The sequence below is a fragment of the Balaenoptera ricei genome, chromosome 13, assembly GCF_028023285.1.
Source record: "Balaenoptera ricei isolate mBalRic1 chromosome 13, mBalRic1.hap2, whole genome shotgun sequence".
Lineage (NCBI taxonomy): Eukaryota > Metazoa > Chordata > Mammalia > Artiodactyla > Balaenopteridae > Balaenoptera > Balaenoptera ricei.
In genome coordinates, this window is record NC_082651.1 from 898,869 (window position 1) to 925,984 (window position 27,116).

Genomic DNA, 27,116 nt, shown 5'->3' on the forward strand with positions numbered 1-27,116 from the left:
ATGGAGGACCTGTTCCAGGAAGGGGGCGTCACCACAGGTAACTGTAGTAAAAACTGTTTGCTGAAACTTCTATGTCCACGGTTCCTGCCTGGCCCAGCAAACACGCGTTCACCAAACGTTTGCTTTTCCGTCTCCAGGTGAATTGCCTCCCTCCCGCTCTGAGTCCCAAACCCCGATCCCTGACATACTCCTTCGTCTGGGGCTGAAGATGGGATTTAAGGTGAGGGCTTCCGCCATTGCGGGAGTTCGTTTTCCTGGGCCTCTCCCATGCGCATGCTTTTAAACTTTTCTGATTTCCTCCTGTTGATCTGTCGCCTGTCAATTTAATTCTCAGATGTGCCAGAAGCACCTGAAGGGAGAGGACAACGTCTCCCCCCCGACAGGAGACACCCCAGGAAAGAGGCGCTGGGGGCTAAGGCGGTGGATGAGCCCCACCAAGAGGGGGGCCCACGGCTCCCAGACAGGCGCGCTCAGGGCTCTCGCAGGGGCAGCCGGGCCGGGGTGCCGGGGGGGGCACCCCCTCTCTTCGCTGGCACCGCAGTCCCCTATCCCCGCCAGCCCTGTTCGTGCTTGTCGCCCTGACTGGGAGCCGTCTCCTCCCTGGACCTTGGTGAGCATTTCCAGGAGTTCATTTCTCTCTCGCCTGCTCTGTCCCCTCACACGTGTGCCGCTTTACCTGCCCCCATGTGGACCCCCGTCGTACTCATGCTGGTGCAGGTGCCGGCACCTGGTAAGCGGCCTGCGCCCACCTGCAGCTGCCCCCACGGCCAGAGGGAGGGTCTGGCACAGGCAGGGCTCCGTCTCAACCCCAAGTCCCCAGAGGAGCCTGGCTGCAGAATGGCCAGACTGGACCTCTGGGTGGCACTCACGTCTCCAGGCAAGAAGCCGGCCTCTCGACGATGCAAACTCCCCCAGAGCTGAGACAAGGGTTAACGGACTTTAACGCAGTTAAATGAGGGAGAGTTAAAGTGCTGAGCTTTCACTTCTTTACAGATTCTTCTGGACTCAGCACCTGAGAAGCCGCGGCAGCAGGTCCTGTTCCTTTGCCATCTCATCCAATGCCATCATCTTTTCACTGAAGCAGGAAGGCCTGTTCCCTCAGTAGAATTTATAGCGTAACATTAATTTCTTTAAAATGGCTTCGGAGGAGGTCAGGCCAAAAGGCAGAGACGAGAGACCAGAACAGCCCTCCGGCTCCAGGGTGTGTCCAGGCTGCTTTCGGCTTCGTCCTGCAGGACAACCGTGCCTTGAATGTACGTTTCCAACAGGCCTCTGCTTGTTTTCTGTAGAACAAATGTGGGGCGATCACAAATTACTAGATTAAATGCAACGCATTCAGATGAAATCTCTGTAAAATCTGGTATCCTTCGGAAAGGGTCTGGAACGGAACATGAAAGATAAACACGTCATTATCTACTCGGGTGTGCCAGGCTCATGTGCTTCTGAATATTTTTTAAACAAAACAGAGGGGTAGAAATCACCTCATCCAACCAGAAAGGCAGCAGCAGGCCCGTCAGTTCCATGTGGGAGGGGCTTTGTCAAGGGGATGCAGGATTTTGGAGGGTCACTTAGGAATCTAAGCTATTACTTCCATTAGCGCTGACGGGCAGCCCTGCAAGCTCTCAGGGAGGCTGGGATCTCCTTCCTGGACTTTGTGTGCTTCTTCAGACAGGCTGCTTCCAGGAAATGTGAGATGACACCCAGCCTGGGCACCAGCTCGGAGATCCAGGTTCAGAGGCCGCTGGCCGGGCCCCTCCTGCCGCTGCCCGCTGCACGCAGCCCAGACCCTGGCCCAGCGGCTCCTCCCTGAAAAGGGCCCTGCCTGGGCTTCCATCTGGCCCTAAATTTCTCTAAGGAGCCGCCATCATGACTGCATGCCTGGTTTTCGTTATCCCAATAGAACGATTGGGAAAGGATGGAAATTTGGAAGAAGCCGAGGTGTCAGAATCCAGGTGAACTCAGCCCAGCCAGGGGCTCGACGCGGCCCTCCCTGGGCTGCCCATGTAACCAGGGAGGAAATGGCCTACCTGGGAGACGGGGTCACAGGACTGGAGAGTTGCGGCATCCACTTCACCCTTCTCGAGCAGTCCTGGCAACGGAGGGTGTGGGAAAGTTTAACTAGAGCTGCTCCAGTGCCAAAGGGTGGGGTGAGTTATCCATGGGTTATGGGTTAGTTTATCTTCTACGACTCAACTCTTGGGGCCGTTTCTACTGCCGGCTGCTGGTGGGGGACCCTGACGCCCAAGGAGACGGGAGGAACCCCCAAGTGAACCAGCAGGATGTGGGGGGACTGAGGGGGGGAGGAGAAGTGGAGGCCAGACAGGGTCGGCGCCCCTGAGGCCGGGGAGATCAGGAGATGTAGGCAGGAGGGGCCTTCCGAGAGGAACGGGAGAGGAATGGAGGGCGATCGCCTGGCCCACTCGAGCCCAGGAAGCCTGCTGGGCTCCCAAGTGAGGTCCGCTGCCCTCTGAGACCAGGGGGGGGGGGCACGCCTGGGCCCCTTCTGTTCCTTGAGCCTAAAGCCCCACCCCCACAGTCCCCAGGGCCTTTTCCAGCCTTGTGGGTCCTGAGCATTGGCCCCGCCCACCACCCAAACCACACCCTTGCTTAGGCCCTGGCCTCCACAGCCAAGGCCTTCGCCCCCCGCCTTTTTTTTTTCTTTTCCCTCCTCCTCTTTTTTACTATTGTGGTACTGTGGTACCTTCCGGTTGTTGATTCATCTATATTTTTATTTTTATATTCTTTCTAGCATGTCTGTTAGTTTCCTAGTCTAATTTTATTTTTTACTTTGTTATTGTCCTCTTTTTTTTTTTTTTTTTTTTGCCGCCCCAGGCAGCTTGCGGGATCTTGGTTCATGAGCCGAGGGTCGGGCGAAGCTCCTGCAGTGGGAGCTCCCAGTCCGAACCACTGGACTAACAGAGAACCTCAGGCCCCAGGGACTGTTCATCAGAGTGAGGTCTCATGGAGGTCCTCATCTCAGCACCAAGACCCAGCTCTACACAACAGCCAACAAACTCCAGTGTTGGAAGCCTCAGGCCAAACAACCAGGAAGACAGGAACACAATCCCACTCATAAAAAAAAAAAAATAAGACAGCAAAAAAATATGTCACAGATGAAGGAGCAAAGTAAAAACCTACATGACCAATTAAATGAAGAGGGAATAGGCAATCTACCTGAAAAAGAATTCAGAGTAATGACAGTAAAGATGATCCAGAATCTCAGAAATACAATGGAGGCACAGATTGAGAAAATATAAGAAATGTTTAACAAAGATCTAGAAGAACTAAAGAACAAACAAACAGAGATGAACAACACAATAGCTGAAATGAAAAATACACTAGAAGGAATCAATAACAGAATAACTGAGGGAGAAGAACGAATAAGTGAGCTGGACGACAAAAGGGTGGAAATAACTGAGAGGAGCAGAATAAAGAAAAAAGAATGAAAAGAACTGAAGACAGTCTCAGAGACCTCTGGGACAACACTAAACACACCAACATTCGAATTATAGGGGTCCCAGAAGAAGAAGGGAAAAAGAAAGGGTCTGAGAAAATATTTGAAGAGATTATAGCTGAAAACTTCCCTAACATGGGAAAGGAAATAGTCAATCAAGTCCAGGAAGCACAGAGAGTCCCATACAGGATAAACCCTAGGAAAAACACACCAAGACACATATTAATCAAACTAACAAAAATTAAATTCAAAGAAAAAATATTAAAAGCAGCAAGGGCAAAACAAAAAATAACACACAAAGGAATCCCCATAAGGTTATCAGCTGATTTTTCAGCAGAAACTCTGCAGGCCAGAAGGGAGTGGCAGGATATACTCAAAGTGATGAAAGAGAAAAACCTACAACCAAGATTACTCTACCCAGCAAGGATCTCATTCAGATTCGACGGAGAAATCAAAAGCTTTTCAGACAAGCAAAAGCTAAGAGAATTCAGCACCACCAAATCAGCTTCACATGCTAAAGAAACTTCTCTAGGCGGGAAACACAAGAGAAGAAAAAGACCCACAAAAACAAACCCAAAACAATTAAGAAAATGGTAATAGGAGCATACAGATTGATAATAACCTTGAATGTAAATGAATTAAATGCCCAACCAAAAGACACAGACTGGCTGAATGGATACAAAAACAAGACCCATATATATGCTGTCTACAAGAGACCCACCTCAGACCTAGGGACACATAGAGACTGAAAGTGAAGGGATGGAAAAAGATATTCCATGCAAATGGAAATCAAAGGAAAGCTGGGGTGGCAGTACTCGTATCAAATAAAATAGACTTTAAAATAAAGACTGTTACAAGAGAGAAGGAGGGACACTACATAATGATCAAAGGATCAATCCAAGAGAAGATATAACAATTATAAATGTTTATGCACCCAACATAGGAGCACCTCAATACATAAGGCAAATGCTAGCCACCATGAAAGGAGAAATTGACAGTAACACAATAGTAGTAGGGGACTTTACCACCCCACTTACACCAATGGACAGATCATCCAAACAAAAAATAAATAAGGAAACACAAGCTTTAAATGACACAATAGACCAGACAGATTTAATTGATATTTATAGAACATTCCACCCAAAAGTGGCAGAATACACATTATTCTCAAGTGCACATGGAACATTCTTCAGGATAGATCACATCTTGGGTCACAAATCAAGCCTCGGAAAATCTAAGAAAACTGAAATCATATTAAGCATCTTTTCTGACAACAATGCTATGAGATTGGAAATCAATTACAGGAAAAAAACTGTAAAAAACACAAATATATGGAGGCTAGCCAGTGTGCTACTAAATAACCAAGAGATCACTGAAGAAATCAAAGAGGAAATAAAAAAATACATGGAAACAAATGGCAACAAAAACATGACAACCCAAAACCTATGGGACGCAGCAAAAGCAGTTCTAAGAGGGAAGTTTAGAGCAATTCAATCTCACCTCAAGAAACAAGAAAAATCTCAAAGAAACAATCTAACTCTACACTTAAAACAACTAGAGAAAGAAGAACAAAGAAAACCCAAAGTCAGTAGAAAGAAAGAAATCATAAAGATCAGAGCAGAAATAAATGAAATAGAAATGAAGAAAACAATAGCAAAGATCAATAAAACTAAATGCTGGTTCTTTGAGAAGATAAACAAAACTGATAAACCCTTAGCCAGAGTCATCAAGAAAAAAAGAGAGAGGATGCAAATCAATAAAATTCGAAATGAAAAAGGAGAAATCACAACTGACACCACAGAAATACAAAGGATTATAAGAGACTACTACAAACAACTGTATGCCAATAAAATGGACAACCACAAAGAAATGGACAAATTCTTGGAAAGGTACAATTTCCAAGACTGAACCAGGAAGAATTAGAAAATATAAACAGACCTGTCACAAGTAATGAAATTGAAACTGTAATTAAAAATCTTCCAAGAAGCAAAAGTCCAGGACCAGATGGCTTCACAGGTGAATTCTATCAAACATTTAGAGAAGAACTAACACCTATCCTTCTCAAACTCTTCCAAAAAATTGCAGAGGAAGGAACACTCCCAAACTCATTCTACAAGGCCACCATCACCCTGATACCAAAACCAGGAAAAGATATCACAAAAAAGAAAATTATAGACCAATATCACTGATGAACATAGATGCAAAAATCCTGATCAAAATACTAGCAAACAGAATCCAGCAGCACATTAAAAGGAGCATACACCATGATCAAGTGGGATTTATCCCAGGGATGCAAGGATTCTTCAATATATGCAAATCAATCAATGTGATACACCATATTAACAAATTAAGGAATAAAAACCATATGATCGTCTCAATAGATGCAGAAAAAGCTTTGGACAAAATTCAACACCCATTTATGATAAAAATTCTCCAGAAAATGGGGATAGAGGGAACCTACCTCAACATAATAAAGGCCATATATGACAAACTTACAGCAAGCATCATACTCAATCGTGAAAAACTGAAAGCATTTCCACTAAGATCAGGAACAAGACAAGGATGTCCACTCTCGCCACTCTTAAAGACGTGTGCTCCGAAAACTATAAAACACTGATGAAAGAAATCAAAGATGACATAAACAGATGGAGAAATATACCATGTTCTTGGATTGGAAGAATCAACATTGTGAAAATGACTATAGTACCCAAAGCAATCTACAGATTCAGTGCAATCCTGGTCAAACTACCAATGGCATTCTTCACAGAATTAGAACAAAAACTTTTACAATTCGTATGGAAACACAAAAGACCCTGAATAGCCAAAGCAATCTTGAGAAAGGAAAACGGAGTTGGAGGAATCAAGCTCCCCGACTTCAAACTATTCCACAAAGGTACAGTAATCAAGACAGTATGGTACTGGCACAAAAACAGAAATATAGATCAATGGTACAGGATAGAATGCCCAGAGAGAAACCCACGCACATATGGTCACCTAATTTACGACAAAGGAGGCAAAAACATACAATGGAGAAAAGACAGCCTCTTCAATAAGTGGTGCGGGGAAAACTAGACAGCTACATGTAAAAGAATGAAATTAGAACACTCCCTAATACCATACACAAAAATAAACTCCAAATGGATTAAAGACCTAAATGTAAGACCAGACACTCTAAAACTCTTAGAGGAAAACGTAGGAAAAACACTCTTTGACATAAACCACAGCAAGATGTTTTTTGACGCACCTCCTAGAGTAATGGAAATAAAAACAAAAACAAATGGGACTTAATTAAACTTAAAAGCTTTTGCACAGCAAAGGAAACCATAAACAAGACAAAAAGACAATCCTCAGAAAATATTTGCAAATTAAACAACAGACAAAGGATTACAGACAAAGGATTAATCTTCAAAATATACAAACAGCTCACGGAGCTCAATATCAAAATAACAAACAATCCAATTAAAAAATGGGCAGAAGACCTAGATACACATTTCACCAAGGAAGACATACAGATGGCCAAGAGGCACATGCAAAGATGCTCAACATCATTAATTATTAGAGAAATGCAAATCAAAACTACAATGAGGTATCACCTCACGCCGGTCAGAATGGCCATTTTCAAAAAATCCAGAAACAATAAATGCTGGAACGGGTGTGGTGAAAAGGGAACCCTCCTGCACTGTTGGTGGGAATGTAAATTGATACAACCAGTATGGAAAACAGTATGGAGGTTCCTTAAAAAACTAAAAATAGAACTACCATATGACCCAGCAATCCCACTACTGGGCATATACCCTGAGAAAAACCGTAATTCAAAAAGAGTCATGTACTGCAATGTTCATTGCAGCTCTATTTACAATAGCCAGGACATGGAAGCAACCTAAGTGTCCATCGACAGATGAATGGATAAAGAAGATGTGGCACATATATACAATGGAATATTACTCTGCCATAAAAAGGGACGAAATTGAGTTATTTGTAGTGAGGTGGATGGACCTAGAGTCTGTCATACAGAGTGAAGTAAGTCAGAAAGAGAAAAACAAATACCGTATGCTAACACATATATACGAAATGTAAAAGAAAAAAGGTTCTGATGAACCTAGGGGCAGGACAGGAATAAAGACGCAGACATAGAGAATGGACTTGAGGACACAGGGTGGGAGGGGGAAGCTGGGGCAAAGTGAGAGTAGCATCGACATATATACACTATCGAATGTAAAATAGTTGGCTAGTGGGAAGCAGCTGCATAGCACTGGGAGATCAACTCGGTGCTTTGCAATGACCTAGAGGGGTGGGATAAGGAGGATGGGAGGGAGGCTCAAGAGGGAGGGGATATAGGGACATATGTATACATATGGCTGATTCACTTTGGTGTACAACAGAAACTAACACAGTATTGTGAAGCAATTATACTCCAATAAAGATCTATTTTAAAAAAAAGACCAGTAAAATTGATAAGCCTCTAGGTAAGCAAACTAAGAAAAAAAAGAGAGAAGACACAAATTACTAATGTCAAAAATGAAAAACCGGGCTTCCCTGGTGGCGCAGTGGTTGAGAATCCGCCTGCCGATGCAGGGGACACGGGTTCGAGCCCTGGTCTGGGAAGATCCCACATGCCACGGAGCAACTAGGCCCGTGCACCACAACTACTGAGCCTGCGCGTCTGGAGCCTGTGCTCCGCAACAAGAGAGGCCGTGATAGTGAGAGGCCCGCGCACCGTGATGAAGAGTGGCCCCCGCTTGCCACAACTAGAGAAAGCCCTCGCACAGAAATGAAGACCCAACACAGCCATAAATAATAAAAAAAATAAATTAAAAAAAAAAAAAAGACAGAAAATATGGAGTCAATCTCCTTTAAAAAAAAAAAAAAATGAAAAACCCTATGGATAGGAAAAGGTAATAAAGAAATTACAAATCATTTTATGCTCACAAATTTGATAAGCTAGATGAAATAGACCAATTCGTTAAAAGACACAAAGTGCCAGATCTTGCACAAGAAGAAATAGGCAATCTAAACAGGCCACTATCTATTAAAGAAATGGAATCAACAATTAATAACCTCCCAAAATAGCACCAGCCCAGATGGGTTTGCTGGTGAATTCCAGCAAACATTTAAGGAATAATGATGTCAATTCTCTACAATCACTTCCAGAAGATGAAAGCAGAAGGAATATCTCCTAACTCATCCTATGAGGCCAGCATCATCCTAATGCCAAAACGAGACCAAAAAATCACAAGAAAACTACAGATCAATACTTCTCAGGATTATAAATGCAAAAATCCACAACAAAGTATTAGCAGATAGAATCCAACAATGTTTAAAAAGAATTATATACCACAACCAAGTGGGGTTTATCTCAGGTATGCAAGGTTGATTCACAGCTCAAAAATAAATTAATGCAATCCATCACATCAACAGCTAAAGAAGAAAAATCACATGATCATATCAATAGATACAGAAAAAAAATTTGACCAAAATCCATCATGATAAAAACTCTCAGCAAACTAGGAATAGAGGGAAATTTCCTCAACGTGAAAAGGAACATTTACAGAAAACTTTAAGCTAACATATTTAATGGTGAGAAACTAGCAGCTTTTCTGCTAAGATTAGGAACAAGTTGAGGATGTCCCTTCTCACTACTACTCTTCAACATCATACTCGAAGTCCTAGCTAACACTAAATCAAGAAAAGGAAATAAAAGGTATACAGGTTGGGAAGGAAGTAATACAATCATCTTTGTTCACAGATGACATGATTGCCTACATAGAAAATTTCAAAGAATTCATACACACACACACATAAGACTCCTGGAACTAATACACATTATGGCAAGTTTGCAGGATCCAACGTTAATATAAAAATGTTAATTGCTTTCCTATATACCAGCAATGAACAACTGTATTCTGAAATCAAAAACACAATATTATTTACAGTAGCACCTCCAAAAGTGAAATACTTAGATATAAATTTAACAAATTATGTACAAGGTCTAAAAGAGGAAAGCTAGAAAACTCTGGTAAATGAAATCAAAGAAGAACTACATAAATGGAGAGATAGTCCCTGTTCAGGGCTAGGAAGATTCAGTACTGTCAAGATGTCCATTCTTCCCTACTTGATACACAGATTCAACACAGTCTTAACCAATATTTCAGTAAGTTATTTTGTGGATGTTTGCAAAGTGATTCTAAATTTTACATGGAGAGGCAAAAGACCCAGAATAGCCAACAAAATATTGAAAGAGAAGAGCAAAGTTTTAGGACATACTACCAATATCAAGACTTAACTATAAAGCTACAGTAAGCAAGATGAATTGTATTGGCAAAAGAAAAAGATCAATGGAACAAAACAGAGCACCCCAAAATAGACCTGTACAAATATAGTTAACTTATCTTTGCTAAAGTAACAAAGGCAATAACACAATGGAGAAAAGATAGTCTTTTCAACAGAGGGTACAGGAACGACTGGACATCCACATACAAAAAAAAAAAAGAAAAGCAAGAATTTAGGCACACACCTTATACTCAAAAGGGCTCATAGACTTAAATGCTTAAATGTAAAATGCAAAACTATAAGCCTCTTAGAAGATAATGTGGGAGAAATTTTAGATGACATTGGGTTTGATGATGACTTTTGGATACAACACTAAAGGCTTTCAAACCATGAAAGAAAAAAATTGATAAACTGGACTTCAATAAAATGAAAAACTTCTGCTCTGCAAAAGACACTGTGAAGAGAATGAGAAGACAAGCCACAAACTGGGAAAAGACACTGTGAAGAGAATGAGAAGACAAGCCACAAACTGCAAAAGACAATTATGATAAAAGTATACAAAGAACTCTTAAAATGCAACAATAGAAAACAAACAACCTGATTAAAAAGTGGGCAAAAGATCTGAACACCTCGCCAAAGAGATACACAGAAGGCAAATAAGCATATGAAAAGATATCCAATATCATATGTCATCATGGAACTGCAAGCTAAAACAACAAAGAGATACCACAGCACACCTACTAGAATCATGAAAATCCAGAGCACTGACGACATCAAATGCTGGTGAGGATGTAGAGCAACAGGAACTCTCCTTCATTGTTGGCAGGAATGCAGAATAGTGCAGCCACTTTGGAAGACAGTTTTGACAGTTACAAAACTAAACATGCTCTTACCATATGATTCAGCAATCACACACCTTGGTATTCACCCATGTGAGCTGAAAACTTATGTCTACACAAAAACCTGCACACAATGTTTACATCATCTTCATTTTTAATAGCCAAAACTTAGAAACAACCAAGAATCCCTCAGTAGGTGAATGGATAAACTGTGATCCACCCAGACAATGAAATATTATTCTGTGCTAAGAAGAAGTGAGTTATCCAGCCATGAAAAGACACGGAGGAATCTGAAATGCATGTTACTAAATGACAGAAGCCAATCTGAAAAGGGTCACGTAGTATGATTCCAACTCTGTGACATTCTGGAAAAGGCAAAACCATCGGGACAGTTAAAAGGATCAGTGGTTGCCAGAGGTTAGGGGGAGGAGGGATGAACAGACGGAGCACAGAGGATTTTTAGGGCAGTGAAATTATTCTGTATGATACTATATTGATGAAAACACGTCATTATATATTTGCCCAAACGCATAGAATGACCCTCTGTAAACTGTGGACTGTGGGTGCCCACGGAGGTTCACTGACTGTGGCAGATGTCCCACCTGGGGGGATGCCGTGCATGGGAACAGGTGAGGGTCTATGGGAAATCTCTGCACCCTCCGCTCCAGAATCCAGAGAGGCCCACTAGGCATTGTGTCTCATTTTTGGCTGTCTCAGTTTTGCAGCCACTTATCCTTCACCTTACAAGGGGTATCTCGACATGCTCCACACACTGGACCCTAGAAATTTCACTGAGGGGGAAGAACCCTGAATTTTTGTTGGATTTATTTTCTACCCTCTGACATGCAATTGTCTTCCTGTAAGTCTGGAGTAGGTGCTCCTTCTCTCTCAGTAGGTCCAACCAGCATAATCACCAATGAAATGGACCAGTATGATAGTTTATGGAAGGGAAAGTGATCAAGATCCCTCAGAACTAACCTATGACTGAGGGCTGGAGAGTAGACATACCCCTCAACAGAGGGGTAGGACAGCAGAGGTGTGTTGCTGACCCCGCTAGGTAAAAGCAAACCACTGCTGGTGGGCCTCAGGGATGGGGAGGAGAAAAGAGCACTTGCCAGATCAAGGGCTGCAAAGCAGGGACCAGGAGATGTGTTAATTTGCTCAAGCAATGAAACCACATCTGGTTCAGCAGCTGCAATTGGGGTCACCACCTGGTTAAGCTTAAGATAGTCCACTGTCGCCCTCCAAGACCCAGCTGTCTTCAGCACAGGCCAAATCGGAGGGCTGAACGGGGAGGTGGTGGGAGTCAGCATCCTGCATCTTTCGAGCCCTTGGTGGTGGCACTGACCCCTGCAATCCCTCCAGGAATGCCCTATTTCTTTGGTTCACTGTTTTCCCAGGTAGAGGCAGCTCCAGTGGCTTCCACTTGGTCTTTCCCGCCATAACAGCCCTCACTCCACCGGTCAGGGAACCAATGGGGGATCCCACCAGCTGCTGAGCACGTGTATTCCAATGATGCATTCTGCACCTGGGCGGTGGGGGGGGGGGGGACACAGAAAGGGTCTGCGGACCCACTGGACCCACGTGAGAGGGACCTGTGCTAACCCTCCACTGATCAGTTGGCCTCCATGACGCCCTGCTCTGACTGGGGGGCCACGGTGGCATTTGGGGTCCCCTGGAATTTGTGTCAGTTCAGAGCCCGTGTCCGATTATTTCCTTTTCTCCAATGTGCGGCCACCCTGGTAAAAAGCTGCAGGTTCTTTTGGGAAAGGCAGGGAAAGATTAACAGTATAAATCGTTGGCAATGTAGTGGGGTCCTTCCTCAAGGGGACCTGGCTTCCCCTTCACTGAAGGGGTTCTGGGTCTGGAAGTCTGAGAACTGACCGCGGGGCCGTGACTCTGTCTTTGTGACCCAGGCCAGACTTCTGCTCACTAAACCCAGAGCTCTGCTGCTGACACGGGTGGAGCCTGAATGCCATCGCCTGCTCAGCTGCTTCTCTCCTGGGGCACCAGGGTCCATCACCCAATGCCGTGGGTTTCTTCTGATGGATGGTTTGACGCTGCTGCCCACTGTGGGAACTGTGCCCGCCTTGTCCTTGGCAAGTAACCACTGCCCCAGATCCAATCACCCTGTTGCTTTCTGGTTTCCTAATTCGTGCCCAGCTATCACTGTGGGGTCTGGCCTACGCAGGACAGCAATCACAGAGCCCTCCTCACAAAACCCTTCTCTCCGTCCTGGGTGGGTGGGCAGGTCTTATGAGATAAACCCACGCGGACTCCAGCCTCCCTCTCTGCCTCTGCCATGAGCCACGGCAGCTCTGGCATTTCAGCCTAATTTGCTGCATGTCACCTTCTGGTCCATGTTTCGGCCGAACAACCAACCAAACAGAGCCTTTCTAATCCCTTTAGGTGAGTCCAGGGCAGGCCGTAGGGTTTGGGAGCAAAGCCCTGCCAGCCTCTTCAAATAACTACTCTCCTCTTGAGAAACAGCTCTTGGCTGCTACTGGGCCTTAGCAGAGAGTGGACGCTTGACCACGGGTCACCACGGTACCATGTGACCAAGCTGCCCATCATGAACTGGCTGTTATCTGACCCACAAGGCCATAAACTTGGATGTGCACAGCAGCAGTTTACCACCAGATGGAAGTGATAAATATGTGATCAGGCCCTGAGGGCACAAGGAAGCAGGCCCTGAGGGCACAAGGCCCAAGCAGGGCCTGAGGGCACAAGGAAGTCACATGAACAAGTGGCCCAAGGGCCCATGGTCCCCACCCCTGCTACACTGCCTTCTCTCCCAGCCTGAACCTAGCCTCCTGGGGAAGTTCATTCCTTACAATCAGTAACAGAGGAAGTGAAGCCTCGGGCCGGTTTACAGCTGGTTCTACATGGTATGCGGCAGCCCTTGAGAGTGGACGGCTGCAGCTTGACAGCCCCTTCTGGGACGTCCCTGAAGGACAAGGTGAAGGGCAGTCCTCCCAGGGGACAGGACCTCAGGCCATGCATCTGTTTGTGCACTTTGACTGGACTGTGTGATTATAAACTGAGTCACGGGCTGTGGCCAGTGGTTTGGCTGGACCGTCAGGGACTTGGAAGGAACATGGTGGAAAATTGGTGACAAGGAGGTGTGGGAAAGTGGTTTGTGGACAGACCTCTCCGAATGGGCAGAAAATACGGAGATACATTTGTGTCCCATGTGGGTGTTCACAAGGGCGACCTCGGCAGGGAAGGGTTTCCATGACCCGTCCTGTGGACACCAGTCAGCCTCTTTCCGCAGCCAGTCCTGTCAAAGTGGCCGTGGCGGCAGGGATGGAGATGACGTGTAGGCTCATTATCATGGGCGTCCACTCACCAAGGCCTCCCCGGCTGTGGCCACTGCCAAGTGCCCTGTCTGCCAGCAGCAGAGACCAGCACTGAGCCCCTGACACAGCCCATCCTCTGGGTGGTCAGCCAGCTCCCCGGCGGCAGGCTGGTTTCACTGGACCACTTCCACCACGGAAGGGGCAGCGTTTAGCTCCCACCGAAATAGCCACTTGTTCTGGATATGGAGCTGCCTTCCCCGCGTGCAGTGCTTCTGCCGAAACTACGCCCTGTGGACTTCTGCAATGCCTTAATCTCCCGCACGGTATCCCGCACGGCACTGCTTCTGATCAAAGAACTCACTCCACAGAAAACGAAGCGTGTCAGTGGGCCCCTGCTCATGGAGTTCACCAGTCTCACCGTGCTCCTACAGTCCAGAAGAAGCCAGCCTGACAGAGAGGTGGAGTGGCCTTTTGAAGATCTGGTTCCAGGACCCACGAGTCTGGATCCAGGAGACCCCACGGGGCGTCTCAGTGTCACCACGCCCTGTGCTCAAGGTCAGTGGGAAACAAAGGCTGACGGCCGTTGTTTCCCCAGGCAGGCAGGACCGTTGACGACCCAGACCCTTCAGGAACGGAGCCCTGAGTCACCACCAGGTCAGAAGCACGGCAGCCGAGCTGCTTGCTGAGGGCGAAGGGGAGACGGAGCGGGTGGGGGGAGAAGGTGGATACAGAGACCAGGGCTGTAGTCGGCATGACGGTTTCCTCCTCGTTCTGTTACGAATATGGCTGTGTGTGTAGGTGCACCCGTAAGATACCCTTGTTTCTTCACTCTCCCATCCCTCATGATGGAACATCAGCGGTGCTGACTTTACAGCGCAGCGTTTCAGTTACAGGACACCAAGGAGGAGTGCGAGCGTCACGGAGGACTTGGCATGCTCCCTGGGGAGGGTCGTGCGTTTCAGTGGCTCACAGCGCAGCGGTCTCACGCACGTCAGCAGAAGCGAGCTCCGCCGCTGACTTTATGTGCAGACAAGGCTGGGTCACAGAGTTGGGCCCGGGTGCCAAGCTGACGAGGGTGGATTGCGATGGTCCGTCTGCACGGCAGCTTGGCCAGGCTGTGCCGCCAGCGGTCAACCGCTCGTCTGGATGCTGTGGGGAGGGCACGTCGCAGACGTGATTCACTCCCACAACCAGGGGCTTTAGGGAAGGGGGCGCCTTAGAGCGTGCGCCTCGATGGTCTGGGTGGCTGGTGTCAGCGGTCGAGGGCCTGGAGGGCAAGCGAGGTTTCCTAGGGAAGACCTTCTGCCTTGAGACGGTGTGTCAACTCCAGCCTGCGTCCCAGCCTGTCGGCCCCAAGGTCTCAGCTTCCAGCCTCCCCGATCGTCATTAGAGCCAGGCCCCCAGATGAGTATTTCCACCTGCACCTCTCTCTCCTATTGGTTCTGCTTCTGTGCAGAACTCTGACTGAACAAACCAATAATTAAGTTTTTAGTCGTTAGTAGAAGACGTTATTCCCATCTTAGTATTAAACAAGCTGAAATCTTTGGGATTTGTTTAAGGTGATAAAAAGTGAGGACGTGAGGACTTCCCTGGTGGTGCAGTGGTTAAGAATCCGCCTGCCAATGCAGGGGACACGGGTTCGAGCCCTGGTCCGGGAAGATTCCACATGCCGCGGAGCAACTAAGCCTGTGCACCACAACTACTGAGCCTGCACTCTAGAGCTGACTCAATCTGCATGACAGACTGGAAAAAAATCTCCCACGTCTTTATGAGGACACAGTGATCACGGAAGGCGGCACCAGTGGTGGAATTCCGCACAAGAGAATCCAACCTGAGGTGGGATCACCCGTGGCCACTCGGACACACCGGATGTTCACCTTCCACACCACCAGCGAGCTCTCGTGGCTGCCCTGGGTGTCCAGGTGTGAAATCCACCCCCCATTCTGATTAGTTACAGTAACTTCTGCCCTCTGGGGAGAGCTACAGAACGGCTATTACAGGTGATTCACAAATTCTTTTCCATTTCTAGAGTTTATTGCTATTTTAAAAATGAATTTTGGTTTATTGTTTTGCAGCAGAAACCCAATTTCTGACTGGAATAGTTTTCTTGGGCGCCATCCATCCTTCATGCTAAATGTCAGGTGTGAAACTGACAACTTTAAAAAAACCCTTTCTACCCGTGTTTCTTGGTGGACACAGGAAATGGAGCCTCCGGTGAGGAGATGAACATGTACCATTTCACAAACAGAATGCCAACTAACTTGGCTTCATCTCGAGTAGCCTACGTGTCTCGATTTGGCAACATTAAGTGTCCTTCTTCTGAAACTGCAAAATCAAATCCCCTTTTAATTTTTCCTTAGAAGCCTTGGGGATACAAGTTTTACATCTGTATCTATCCCACAATTCTTATGGGATCTGGCCTTCAATGAACTATCAAATTCCTAAGAATGATCTCCAATAGTTTTGTCCAAATACCTGTGCTAAGCATGTATGAGATTAACTCACTTCCCCCCTCCAAACCCCAGGGTGGGAGACGCCATCGTGCCATCTCACTGATGGGGAAACCGCGGCAGAGGAAGCTCGCCCGAGTCCTCACAGCAGGCTGCCTCACCCCAGCCTCACCGCCATACTCATTCATCCGTTTGTGCCTTCTTTCTCCAAATTCAGGTTTCACTGGTCATGTAGTAGTTTTGGCTCCTGCTTCCTCCCCCATCCTCCGCTGTACCCTGAACACCTGGGCACCCAGAAGGAGAAGCTGCCCAACAGGGCAGAGGAGAGGGTGTGGGCCCTCACTGGCCAACAGGGCCTAGCTTTACGCTCAGTGGTTACTAGATGCCTGACCTTGGGCCCTCATGGGCACATCTGTGCCCTGAAAGGCTCACCAGCACCGCACCAAGCTGAGACTCAGAAGTAGCTGGATTGAGTCTCAGCCCAGGACAAAGGCCAGGGGCAGTAAAAGGAGAACTGGGGGTGGCCAGGCCTTCCTGAGAGAGCAAAGGAGAAGGTCCCAGGCTGCCTCTGAGCTCTCTGCTGACCCAGGAGGCCCCACCCTGTCCCATTCAGGGCCTTTGCCCTTGTCACAGGGAGGGACGCTCCAGTGGCATATCCCCTCCAAAAATAAGTCGCCTGTAAAACCTCTGATGTGGCTGTTTGGACAGCTGGGATTCGTGCTTTCAGGATGGGCTCATTTTCTGCCTGAAGATGACTCATCCACCACATGCCAGCTCTCCTCCTCCCACAGAGGGCAGTCCAGCCACAGGGAGTCGAGGGGAAGGCCTGAAGTCGCCGGGGCCCCAGCGGCCCAGGGCATTCAGCAAAGGGCCCTCTGCCCCGCCAGGGCGCCAACCGCAGCGCCGGTGCAGGCTCTGCCCAGCACGTGTGTCCCCGGGAGGACGCAGGCTTCCATCGGCCACAGCTGACCGGATGACGGCCAGACTTCTCAGCGACTCATTCATGAAGCGGACGGGGTTCCCAAAGCCCTTGAGAACGTGCCACCTGGGCCGTGGGCTCAGCGGAGCTTCACGCGCAATCTCATTCCACTGCAGCCACACCTGAGGCGCAGCACTGATCGCGGGGCTCCCCGTGTTTGGGCCTGTCCTCCCCCAGGAGATCAGTGTGAGGACGGGGCCTGCAGTGGACTCCAGTCCTGGTGCGGTCAGACCCGGCCCACTCCCCCCGGGTTTAAGGTCTGCAGGACGCCTCCCCCACCCCCGCTGGTGGGGCTGGCGGGGCTGAAGCAGCCAGCGTGTGAGGCGGGAAGGCACTGCCTGTCTCAAAGCTGGAAACACGCTGGCAGCGACTGATACATTGGTTACAGAGCGACGGCAGCCCCCTCCCAGTCCACATGTTAGGAACAGCACAGGCAACGGCTTGCTTAGTGCAGTGAGGCTCAGTGGGGGAAACAAATTCACAAACCAGTGGTTCTTCGCTTTAGGAAAAGCTGCCTGGTTGTTCTAAGAGCTTCATCTTCAAGATTTCTTCAGATTGCACAGTCCTGAGTTTTCACTAAATGTATCATTGTAACCCTCCCATCGTATATACACACACTTTGAATCGGGGGATGTGGTTAATAAAGGACCGTTCCCCTGCACTCCCATTTCCACGAGGTCCCGACGGCAGGCAGGCCCGCCTGCTACTCTCCTGACTGTCAGCCCAAACCCGTCCCCCAGAGACTTAGCCACAAAGGCCACACCTTGTGAGTGGGCTCGGTTGAGCGGTTCACTACTGTGGGGCCCCCTACAGCTGCACTCGAGTCGTGCGGAACCAGAAGGCAGACAGCCCAGCTCACAGGCCCCTTTCCTGGGCTGACCTCAGGGCCTCCTGCCAGCAGTTACCCTGGACTTCTCACCCCTCAACTCCTGGACACGCCAAAAACACCGGAGGTCACGGCCTCATGGGGATGGGGGGGCCACCAAAGTCAGCGCCCTGGATCCCAGACGGCACTGAGACCAGAGTTAGGCTGGCTCCACTGCCAACGCTCTGTGACCCCAGGCAAGTGCCAGCACCTCTGAGCCTCAGGAGGATCACCAAAAATGAACATTTTAATGCAAACATCTTTAGAGGCTCTTTCCAGTTCCAACACACTATTGCTTTGCGAAACGGAAACTCGCTCATCCATCAGCAGAAAGTTAACTTTCTTCTGACCCATAAAGTAAAGAATTTCCCACAAGTCACGTGAGTGAAACTCTCCTGGCAGCAGTTTTTCTGACACTCGTCAGTCAACAAATGTCACCAGGCCTTCTACGCACTCAGCACCCTCCAGGATCTGCCAGTCAGAGCCCTGAGACTATCTGAAATAAGTTTTAAATCAGGACTGAGCACAAAACAACAGACGCCCCCAAATACGCAGACCCCTCCTGTGTGTTGGACCTGCCGACCTCCTGCTGCGTGTCCTACTCTGTCTAAAAGCACGCTAGTCCAAACCCACTAAGCTGGTTTCGTAACGCATGATGGGTTGTTCCAAACTCGGGGCCACAAGGAAGACCCTCAGCACGCTGGTGCCACGGAGAGCACAGCCAGAGCCAGGCTCCAGCGGGAGGTCAGCGGGAAGGTGAGGATGCAGGGGCGGAGGGGGCGGTGAGGGTCCTTGGTCAGGCCTGGCCCCCGACAACTCCAGCCGGGCAGCCGCGCTGACTTGAGCCGCCTGCCGCCCACCCAGTGGCTCTTGGGCTCCCCCCCTTCAGGCCACCTCCTCTGGCCCTCGCTCGGCTACAGCTCCCAGGAGGCCTCCCAGTCCCAAGGCGCACCTGCTCCCCGTCCTCAGGCCTGCCGAGTCCACGTGCCCGTCCTGGACTCCGCCTGCCCCCTCGCCGTCGGCCCAGTGCCCAGCGCTCTGCCTGGCCCGGCGCCCGCCGTGTGACAAACAGACAAGCGAGTGGGGAGTGACGTCCAGCTGGCCGGCCAGGAGGGCTCTGGCGCCAGATGCTCTCGGCTGCAGGGCGACCGCGAGCTGCTTCCACCTTCCTGGGGGCCCAGGACTCCCCTTTCTGATGACCTTCCCTGGAGTCACCCCAAGGGATAAGGATCCCCGCCACCTGGTGCTAATGTGCTCATAAAACCTCAAAGACAGGAAACAGCCGCTGACGGACATGAGAGGTGAAACCTGGTAGTTGTTTCAAGCACAAAATAGATTTTCTAAGTGCAAAAGGGTTAACTGAAATCCTACAGAGCACCTTCTTAAAAGGCTTCCAATATTTGGTTCCTGCTCTGCGATTTCTGGGTGCCACAAAGATGACCCCAAAAGTAGGATCCCTCCTTCAGAAGCACTAGATCCAAGTCCTTCAACGGGAAGATATGACTCCCACCTGCTGCACCTTCCGAAGACGAAACCTCCCTGTCTCCACTCCTGGGGTCTTCCCCACGCCCTGGGGGGCCTCTAATCCTTCCACCCCTGGGGGCTGGGGGACCCCGCACTCGACGGCGGCACCGAGGGTCTGCTTCAGACTGGCAGCTTCGAAGTACATGTACTTCCAGGTCTCCTCGGAAGCACCGGCCCCTCCCATCCAGGGCCACCCCAGGCAGACCCATCCCCAAGCAGAACAGATGCCTGGCCGGGCCAAGGGACCCAGGTTCTGGGAGAGTCTCCGGTGCTGGATCAGAACCAGCCCACCCAGGCCCCCCGGCTCCACACTCCGCCCTGCGTTCCCGGTCCTCCTCCCTGTGGATGCGGCCATGGAGCTGCTCTGTGCCGGCGTCCTGGCCGCAGGGCAGGCCCTGCGGGGAGCGGGTGCGACCAGGCCGGGGGGCGGGAAGAGCGCTGGGAGAGCGGCTGGGGGGCGCACACGCCGGCTCAGGGCCCTCCTGCCAGCACGTGAGTCTCTCTGACCCCCACCCCCGGGGGCCGAGCAGGGCCCACGTGCAGGGCCCGCCTGGAGCAGGGCTGACGGGCCCGACCCCCAGGGGCACAGCTAGCGACGCCCGCCTGCCAGGGACGGCCAGCAGCACCTCCACACGCGGGGCCGCCGCGCTCGGAGGGCCGGATGGAATTTCAGCGGAGCTCGGCACCGGGAACGCGGGCGCTGAGGTTCGGGTCCTCGCGGACGGTGCGGGTGGAGCTCACTGCCTTTTCCTGAGGAAAATCAGTAACAGAAACAGCCTGGAGAATACTGCCAATTACCTTAAAAAAGCCTTTTGCCGTAATTAAACACGTGTGCACCTACGATGGGCTCACCCAGGGATAGATGGGAAGCAGCCCGCCGCGCTCTCAGGGGGTGCAATCTGCGGCTCTGGTCTCAGAGGGGCAGGGTCAGCCCAGGGCCCCGCGGACAGGCCAACGGCCGCCGCCAGCCCTGCTGCCAGAAACGGCAGCTGCGGCGCTTTGCGCTTCACTCTAAATTGGGAAAAATTCAACTGGGGGTGCAGGAGGGAAAACACGCACAGGTGCCTTTTCAGACCAGTGCTTCTTCTCGCTGTGTCTGAGAGGTGAGAAAAGCAAGCCACACAGACGACGTGCTTGTCTCCCAGCTTTGACGCTGCCGGTCACGGCTGCCCCTGCGGACACCTGCCCGCTTCCTGCCACCAGATCCACGTCACCTCTGCCGGGAGCGCAGCGGGAATCCCACACTCCCAGCTCGGCTGGCACAGGCTGCTGCCTGGCCGACCCGAGCCGCCTGAGCTGAGGTGACGCGGCTGTTCCTCGTTAGGCGGGAGCTGCTGGCGGAGCGTGGGCCTCGAGCGAAGCCAAGCGCCCCCTAAGAGCGGAGCCAGCGACCACGGAGGAGGGCGGAGGGGTATCACTCCCCACGAGGCCCCCAAACACCCGACCCCGCTCAGGCAGCAGCCCCGTCTCTTTCACAAACTAGAAGGGGGGAACTTGTTCACAAACTAGAAGGAGGGAACTTGCGGCCAAGAACCAGAATCGGTCACGGAGCTACCACGGCTCTTCCCTTTCTGAGTCAGAGGCCCCAGGGAGCTTGTCTTCAGGAAGGTCGTCCAAGTGAGAGGGTGGGACCACCTGCCCTCCTGGGGAGACCTGGCTACGTCTCCCGCCCAGGCAGCGAGGTGGGAGAAGTGGACCACGACGGGTGATCTTCAAGCAGACGTGGACGCAAAACACAGAGCAAAGAGTCCCTTCATGCCCAGGCACCTGCCGGTCTCAGGAGGAGGCAGCCGTCGTGGCCGAGACAGAGGCCTCTCCCTCTCCAGGGAGCGTGGGGAGAGCATCCCTCTGGACCAGGGGACAGGCGGTGAGGAGGCCTGAGCATCTCTGAGAGGTGCCTGGGCCCTGAGAGCACGGGGTGGTGAGGGGTGGGTGTGCCTCTGGGGTCCCAGGCAGACAGCCTGAGCCACCTGGATTGGGTACCGTCCCTGAGGGAGAGGAGAGGCTGCCATCTAGGTCGAGGGGCACACTCTAATCAAAGGCTGGCTTTACAGTGAGAGGTTTGAAAACATCCACACACCGTGGCAAAGCCAAGAGAGAGTGAGAACAAGCCGCTTCGAGAACAAGGCCAATAAAGGGAGTGGCCCCTGCCGGGGACCCAGCCCACTCTCCAGCACAGCCCGGGCAGTGCCGAGGTCTGACCACCCGACACGTCTCACTGGCTTTGGATGTGAAAGAGGTAAAACAGCTCATCAACAATTTTTTATACAGATCGTATGGTAAAATGACAACGTTTCTGGATATTCAGTCTAATAGGGTATACCACTAAAATGAACTCCATGTTTTATCTTATTTTTAAATTGTTTTAACTTTCAAAAATGTGACTTACTAGAAGACTGTAAGTTACATATGTGGCTTGAATTATGGTTTCATGGGACAGCACTGACTTAGAAATCTGGACTCTCGTGCTGGCTCACCTGAGGTCTAGCTGGTGGCAATGGAGGCAAGCTCCCTGGACTCGGATTTCTTTCCGAAATCAGCCCAACTTCCTTCACTGCTAAAGAAGAGCTGAAATGCCATCCACACCCACTAGGAGGCTGGCCTCCTCCTCTGGCTGCTGGCCCGTGGCTGAGCGGGTTGTGCTGCACGAGGACGGCACACTGAGGGAGAAGGCCCTGCTCACATGGCACGTGAGTAGATCCGTGGATTTGTTCTTAGAGGTCCTGGCACTTGGCAGAAGGTGGCTAATCCCAGCAAAGTGAGTAGTTTACAATGACTTTGCAACAGGAGAAACGAAGCATCTTGAGGGGGCACTTCTTCTCATGTGCGAGAAAACCAGCTGGGCTCCGGTCAGCCCTCCCCGAACCTGCGGTCACCGGAGCGCCACCGCTTTGCTGGCTTGGCCTCCCTCTGTGTCACGCGCCCGGTGCCCACACGCGAGCCTTAATTTACAAAACGAGATTGGCGTCTGATGCCCAAGAGGAACAACCAGCCGGGCCCGGGCCGCCCAGGGTGGGCCACTTACCCTTTCGCTTCTCCTCTCGTCGGGTCTACCTCCTGTGCTGGTGGGGCTGGGTGCTGACCGGCCGCCCGCAGGGCCCGCTCCGGCCTCCCCGTTGAGGTGGACGGCGCTGACGTTGGGAGGAGTGACGGCCGAGGCTGCCGACGTGAGCAGGATGGCTGGCCGGGGGCTGTGCTGCGGGGACCCCACGGCGGGCAGGCTCTGGGCGCGCAGGGGCGACACCGCGGCGGTGGGCCGGCCCTGGGCCTGGGCCGGGTGGGCAGCTGGGAGAGAGGGGCGGAGAGAGCAGGGGGAGGTGAGTCTGCAGCCGGCAGCGTGGGGGCCACGGCCCGCCCTCCACCCGCACCTCTGCTGAGTCTCCAGCCCCAGCTGCAGCCGCAGGCGGGGCAAGGAGGCCTCTGGGCAGCCGGCCGCCCCCGCCGCACCAGGAGCCGGGAGGCGGCCTCTGAGGCTGCCGCAAACGAGGCCCTTCCCAGTTTCTCCCGTCTTTGAACTGGTGTTCTCTGCTGTAAGGAACCAGTACGCTCGGGAGGGTTTCAGAACCACCCCGTTCGGCCCTTCGTAGACCTGAATCCCTGCAGGAGCCCGGAAGAGGCCCGGGGAGGCCCTGGGCTGCCGGGCACCGCTGTGCGTGAGAGGACCCCTGTGGACAGCGCGGCCCCGGTCGGCCTCCACCCGCAAGTGGAGCGGCCCAGCCCTCGGCCGCCACACCCGCTGCTCGAGCTGGCCGAGCGGGGGCGGTTGTGTGAGGATCCACGGACCGATGGCTCACCGTCCGTCTCCCCACTCCAGCGTGAGCTCCATGGGTGGGACTTTCGTGTCTAATTCACTAACGTATTCCAAACAGCTGGAACAGTGCCCGGCACGTAGTAGGTGCTTAAGAAAATTCGTTCGGAATGAACGAGTCTTTGAGAAAGGAGAACCCTGGCTAAAACATCTCTACAGATTTCCCAGAACTGAATGGTTGGAGAAGAAAACAACACTCCATGAGAGAGAGGCATGGCTCACAACACAGGCCTGTGGCAGGCTCGGAATCCACAGGTCTTCGGTACAATTCACCCTCAACCTCACCCGCCCGGCAGGACCCAGACACACGCGGCCGACCCGTCGCCCTGCTGGGCCTGCTGGTCAGTGACGTCAAAGCAGACGTGGGCTGTCTGAGGACGAGCGTGGCCACGCCGTTACTCCCAGTCTCTGCCCCTCCTCTCCTCTCTATCCCGTTGTTTCAGTAGCTCTGGAGCCCCCAGATCCCACTACCCTGCACAGGTCCACTCTGCCTCCCAGGACCAAGGTCCAGTGGTGCTTTAAAGAGAGCAGGTGAATGAGTAAATGACCTACCTTATCGCCCACTCTGTCCTTTCCTTACTCTCAGGCTATCACTTCCCACTTCATGGATGGAACGGACGCTGGAGACTCCCCCAGCGTCAGGGCAACCGCTGTCCAGACCCAGCCCCTCAGCCTCCAGGGTGCAGGGTCCCACGGGGCGACCCTTCACCCTCACTGACACCTCCCACGCCCTGTCTCTCCTGTCCTCAACTCTGCCCCTCCTATAACTGACTAACCAGCCCGAGGCCCTCCTCCCATACCCCCTCCTCTCTACCGGCACCTCCTTTCCTGCTGCCTTGACCCCTAGGGGCTCGGAACAGTGTCCACATGGCCCTTCCTTCCTTTTCCCTCGACTCTCTGATGGGCCTGTGTTTGGTGTCTGCTCGTCCTCTGAGGCTTGACGGTTACGGCGAGTTTGGGTTTGCGTTTATGTCTGTGATTCCGCCTCACACGAGGGCCCATCTTCCGTCTGGGGGACCCTGCAGTGATCATCCTCGAGGATTCTCTCTCCCGGCCTCTGCTCTCTGCTTCTGAAAGTCGTGTTAGAAGTCATCTGGAGCTCGGCGTCCACCCCGTGTGTACTTTCTTCTCGTTTCGCCTCTGCTCCATCTCTGGACAAGCTCCTCTGCAGGGCTCCCGGTGTGGCCAAGTCCATCTCAGCTGTGTCCAGTCCAGAGCATGTGTCACCCACAGAGGTTTCGTATTTAAATATATGTTTCCTTTCCAAAGTTTCAAGTTGCTCTGTCCTATCCAGTGGATTCTGATTCACATCCATCTACCTGCTGTTTTACTTTTCTTCTTCATAATACTATTTTTTCTTCCTTTTGGTGGGATGGACATTATTCCTTCTTTTTCCTCTTGGAGGAGCTGAAATGTGCCGATTTCAAAGCCTTCTTCGGTTCTCCTGCCCGTTCTTCAGGCTGCTGGCTTCTGTGATGCAGGACTTTCCCACGAGCTGAGTGCAGGCTCGCCCTGAGCGTGAGTGTCTCGCTGCCCTGTTTCCCCTCTTTTATCCCCTCCTGCGGTTTTGTTGCTGCTTCTGCCTGGCCTCTGGGACCTCCCCTCAGAACCAGGTGTAATCGGGTGGCTTGAGTCTGGTCCTGCAGGAAAGGTGCAGATCTAGCCCTCAGGCCAGAGCCAGACTCAGCTCCAAGTCCAGGTGGGGCTCCATTCCCTCCCTCATCCCAGGCAGGGGCTCCGTACTGACCACTCCCAGGAGGGGGCTCAGCCCTTAGACCAGTGCACCTGGCTTGGATCCCTGACGCCCTCCAGGGGCTGCCTGTCCATGTTCTCCTGCAGGAGGGGAAAGCCACCACCACCTGCTTCATCCCGGAACCCAGGAGGCCAGCATATCAACCCTCTCGTGTCCCATTTGTTTACATCCAGAGTTGCTTCTTTAAGTATCAAAAACCAACCAACCTCTCTGTGTTCACAGCAGAAGGGGGTGGGATTTCCACATGAATCACTCTTCCAGGCTTCCAGGAGTCCTCGACTCACTTCTGTCTCCTGAAATACGGTTTCTCACCCCATCATTCCATCAAATGTATCTGGACAAGATCAATTATGACTCCCCTGTCACCAAACTTAATGGACACTTTTCTGTTTTCAGAAAAAGTATCTATTGATCTAGCCATTTCTCTTCACACCAATATCACACTGATCACTGTGGCTTTTTAATATGTCTTGAAATCAGTCTTAGCTTTCCAACTTTTTCTTTTCAAGGTTGTTTTAACTATTCTAGGTCCTCTGCATGCCTGTATGAATCTGGGAACCAGATTGTCAATTTCTACCAAAAAGTTGGGTGAGATCTTGATTGGTATTCCATTGAAGCTATAGGTCAGTTTTTGGCGAATAAACACCTTAACAATACTGTTTTCTCACTCCTGAATAAAGTAGACCTCTCTACTTATTTAAGACTTCTTTCTTTCTTTAACTTGCAATATTTTGGAGTGTTCATTGTGCTGGTCTTACTCATCTTTTGTCAGATTTATTCCTAATTTATATTTTTGATGCTATTAAAATTGGTATCATTTTTTAAATTTCAATTTCCAATTATTCATTGCTGGTGTAGAGAAACAAAACTGACTTTTGTATATTGATCTTGTATCCTGTAACCTTGCTGAAACTGATTTATTGTCTCTAAAAAAATCTTTGTCTGTGTCTGTGTGTGTGTGACTGTGAATTCCTTAAGGTTCTCTATGTACAAGATCACGTCATCTGCAAACACAGATGGTCTTACTCTTTCCTTTCCCATCTCCACACCTCTTCTTCCTCTGCCTTGACTAACTGTTCTGGCTAGAATTTAACAGCACAATGCTGAATAGAACTGGTAAGAGTGGACATCCCTACCTTGACGCTGACCCTGGGGAAAGCTTTCAGTTTGGTTTTTTTTTTAATTAATTTTATTTATTTTTGGCTGTGTTGGGTCCTCGTTGCTGCATCCGGGCTTCCTCTAGCTGCGGCGAGTGGTGGCTTCTCTTGTTGCAGAGCACAGGCTCTAGGTGCGCGGGCTTCAGTAGTTGTGGCGCATGGGCTTAGTTGCTCTGCAGCGGCATGGGGGATCTTCCCAGACCAGGGCTCAAACCGGTGTCCCCTGCATTGGCAGGTGGATTCTTAATCATTGTGCCACCAGGGAAGTCCCAGCTTTTAGTTTCTCACCATTAAGTCTGAGGTTAGCTGTGGGTTTTCACATATACCCTTTATCAGGCTGAGAAGCTCACTTCTCTTTTCTCATTTTCTGAGAGTTTTAATATGCAGACGTGCACAGCGCAGCAAAAAAAACTTGAGTCATTTGATGCACATCTTTGTTCTGAATCCTACTCTGTCTAATTTATGTTAGATTTTGTCAAAATTTTTTTCCACATCTACTGAAATGATATTATGTTCATTTTTGAGTTTGTTAATACATTGAATTGTATTGACTGTCAAACATTAATCAAACCTTAAGTTCCTGGGATAAACTCTACTTGATCATGATGTATTATCCTTTTTACTTATCTCTGTATTTTACTTGCTAAAATTTTGCTGAGAACTTTTACACCTATGTTTTGAGTGATATTGGTCTGTAGTTTTACTTTTTAATGTCTTT

General features: G+C 50.4%; 1 protein-coding gene across 3 annotated transcripts in view; it reads right to left on the reverse strand.

The window, feature by feature from the left end:
- The window catches only part of SH3RF3 (SH3 domain containing ring finger 3), a 216,430-nt gene that overhangs the window by 21,393 nt on the left and 167,921 nt on the right, over window positions 1-27,116 (reverse strand). For 2 of the 3 annotated variants that reach the window (XM_059942575.1, XM_059942577.1), the window contains one exon: window positions 22,706-22,965. In XM_059942575.1, the coding sequence (XP_059798558.1) occupies window positions 22,706-22,965 (260 nt within the window). Of the gene's footprint in view, window positions 1-4; window positions 1,284-2,027; window positions 2,090-22,705; window positions 22,966-27,116 lie in introns of those variants that run through there. The other variant, XM_059942576.1, reaches the window with a different exon arrangement.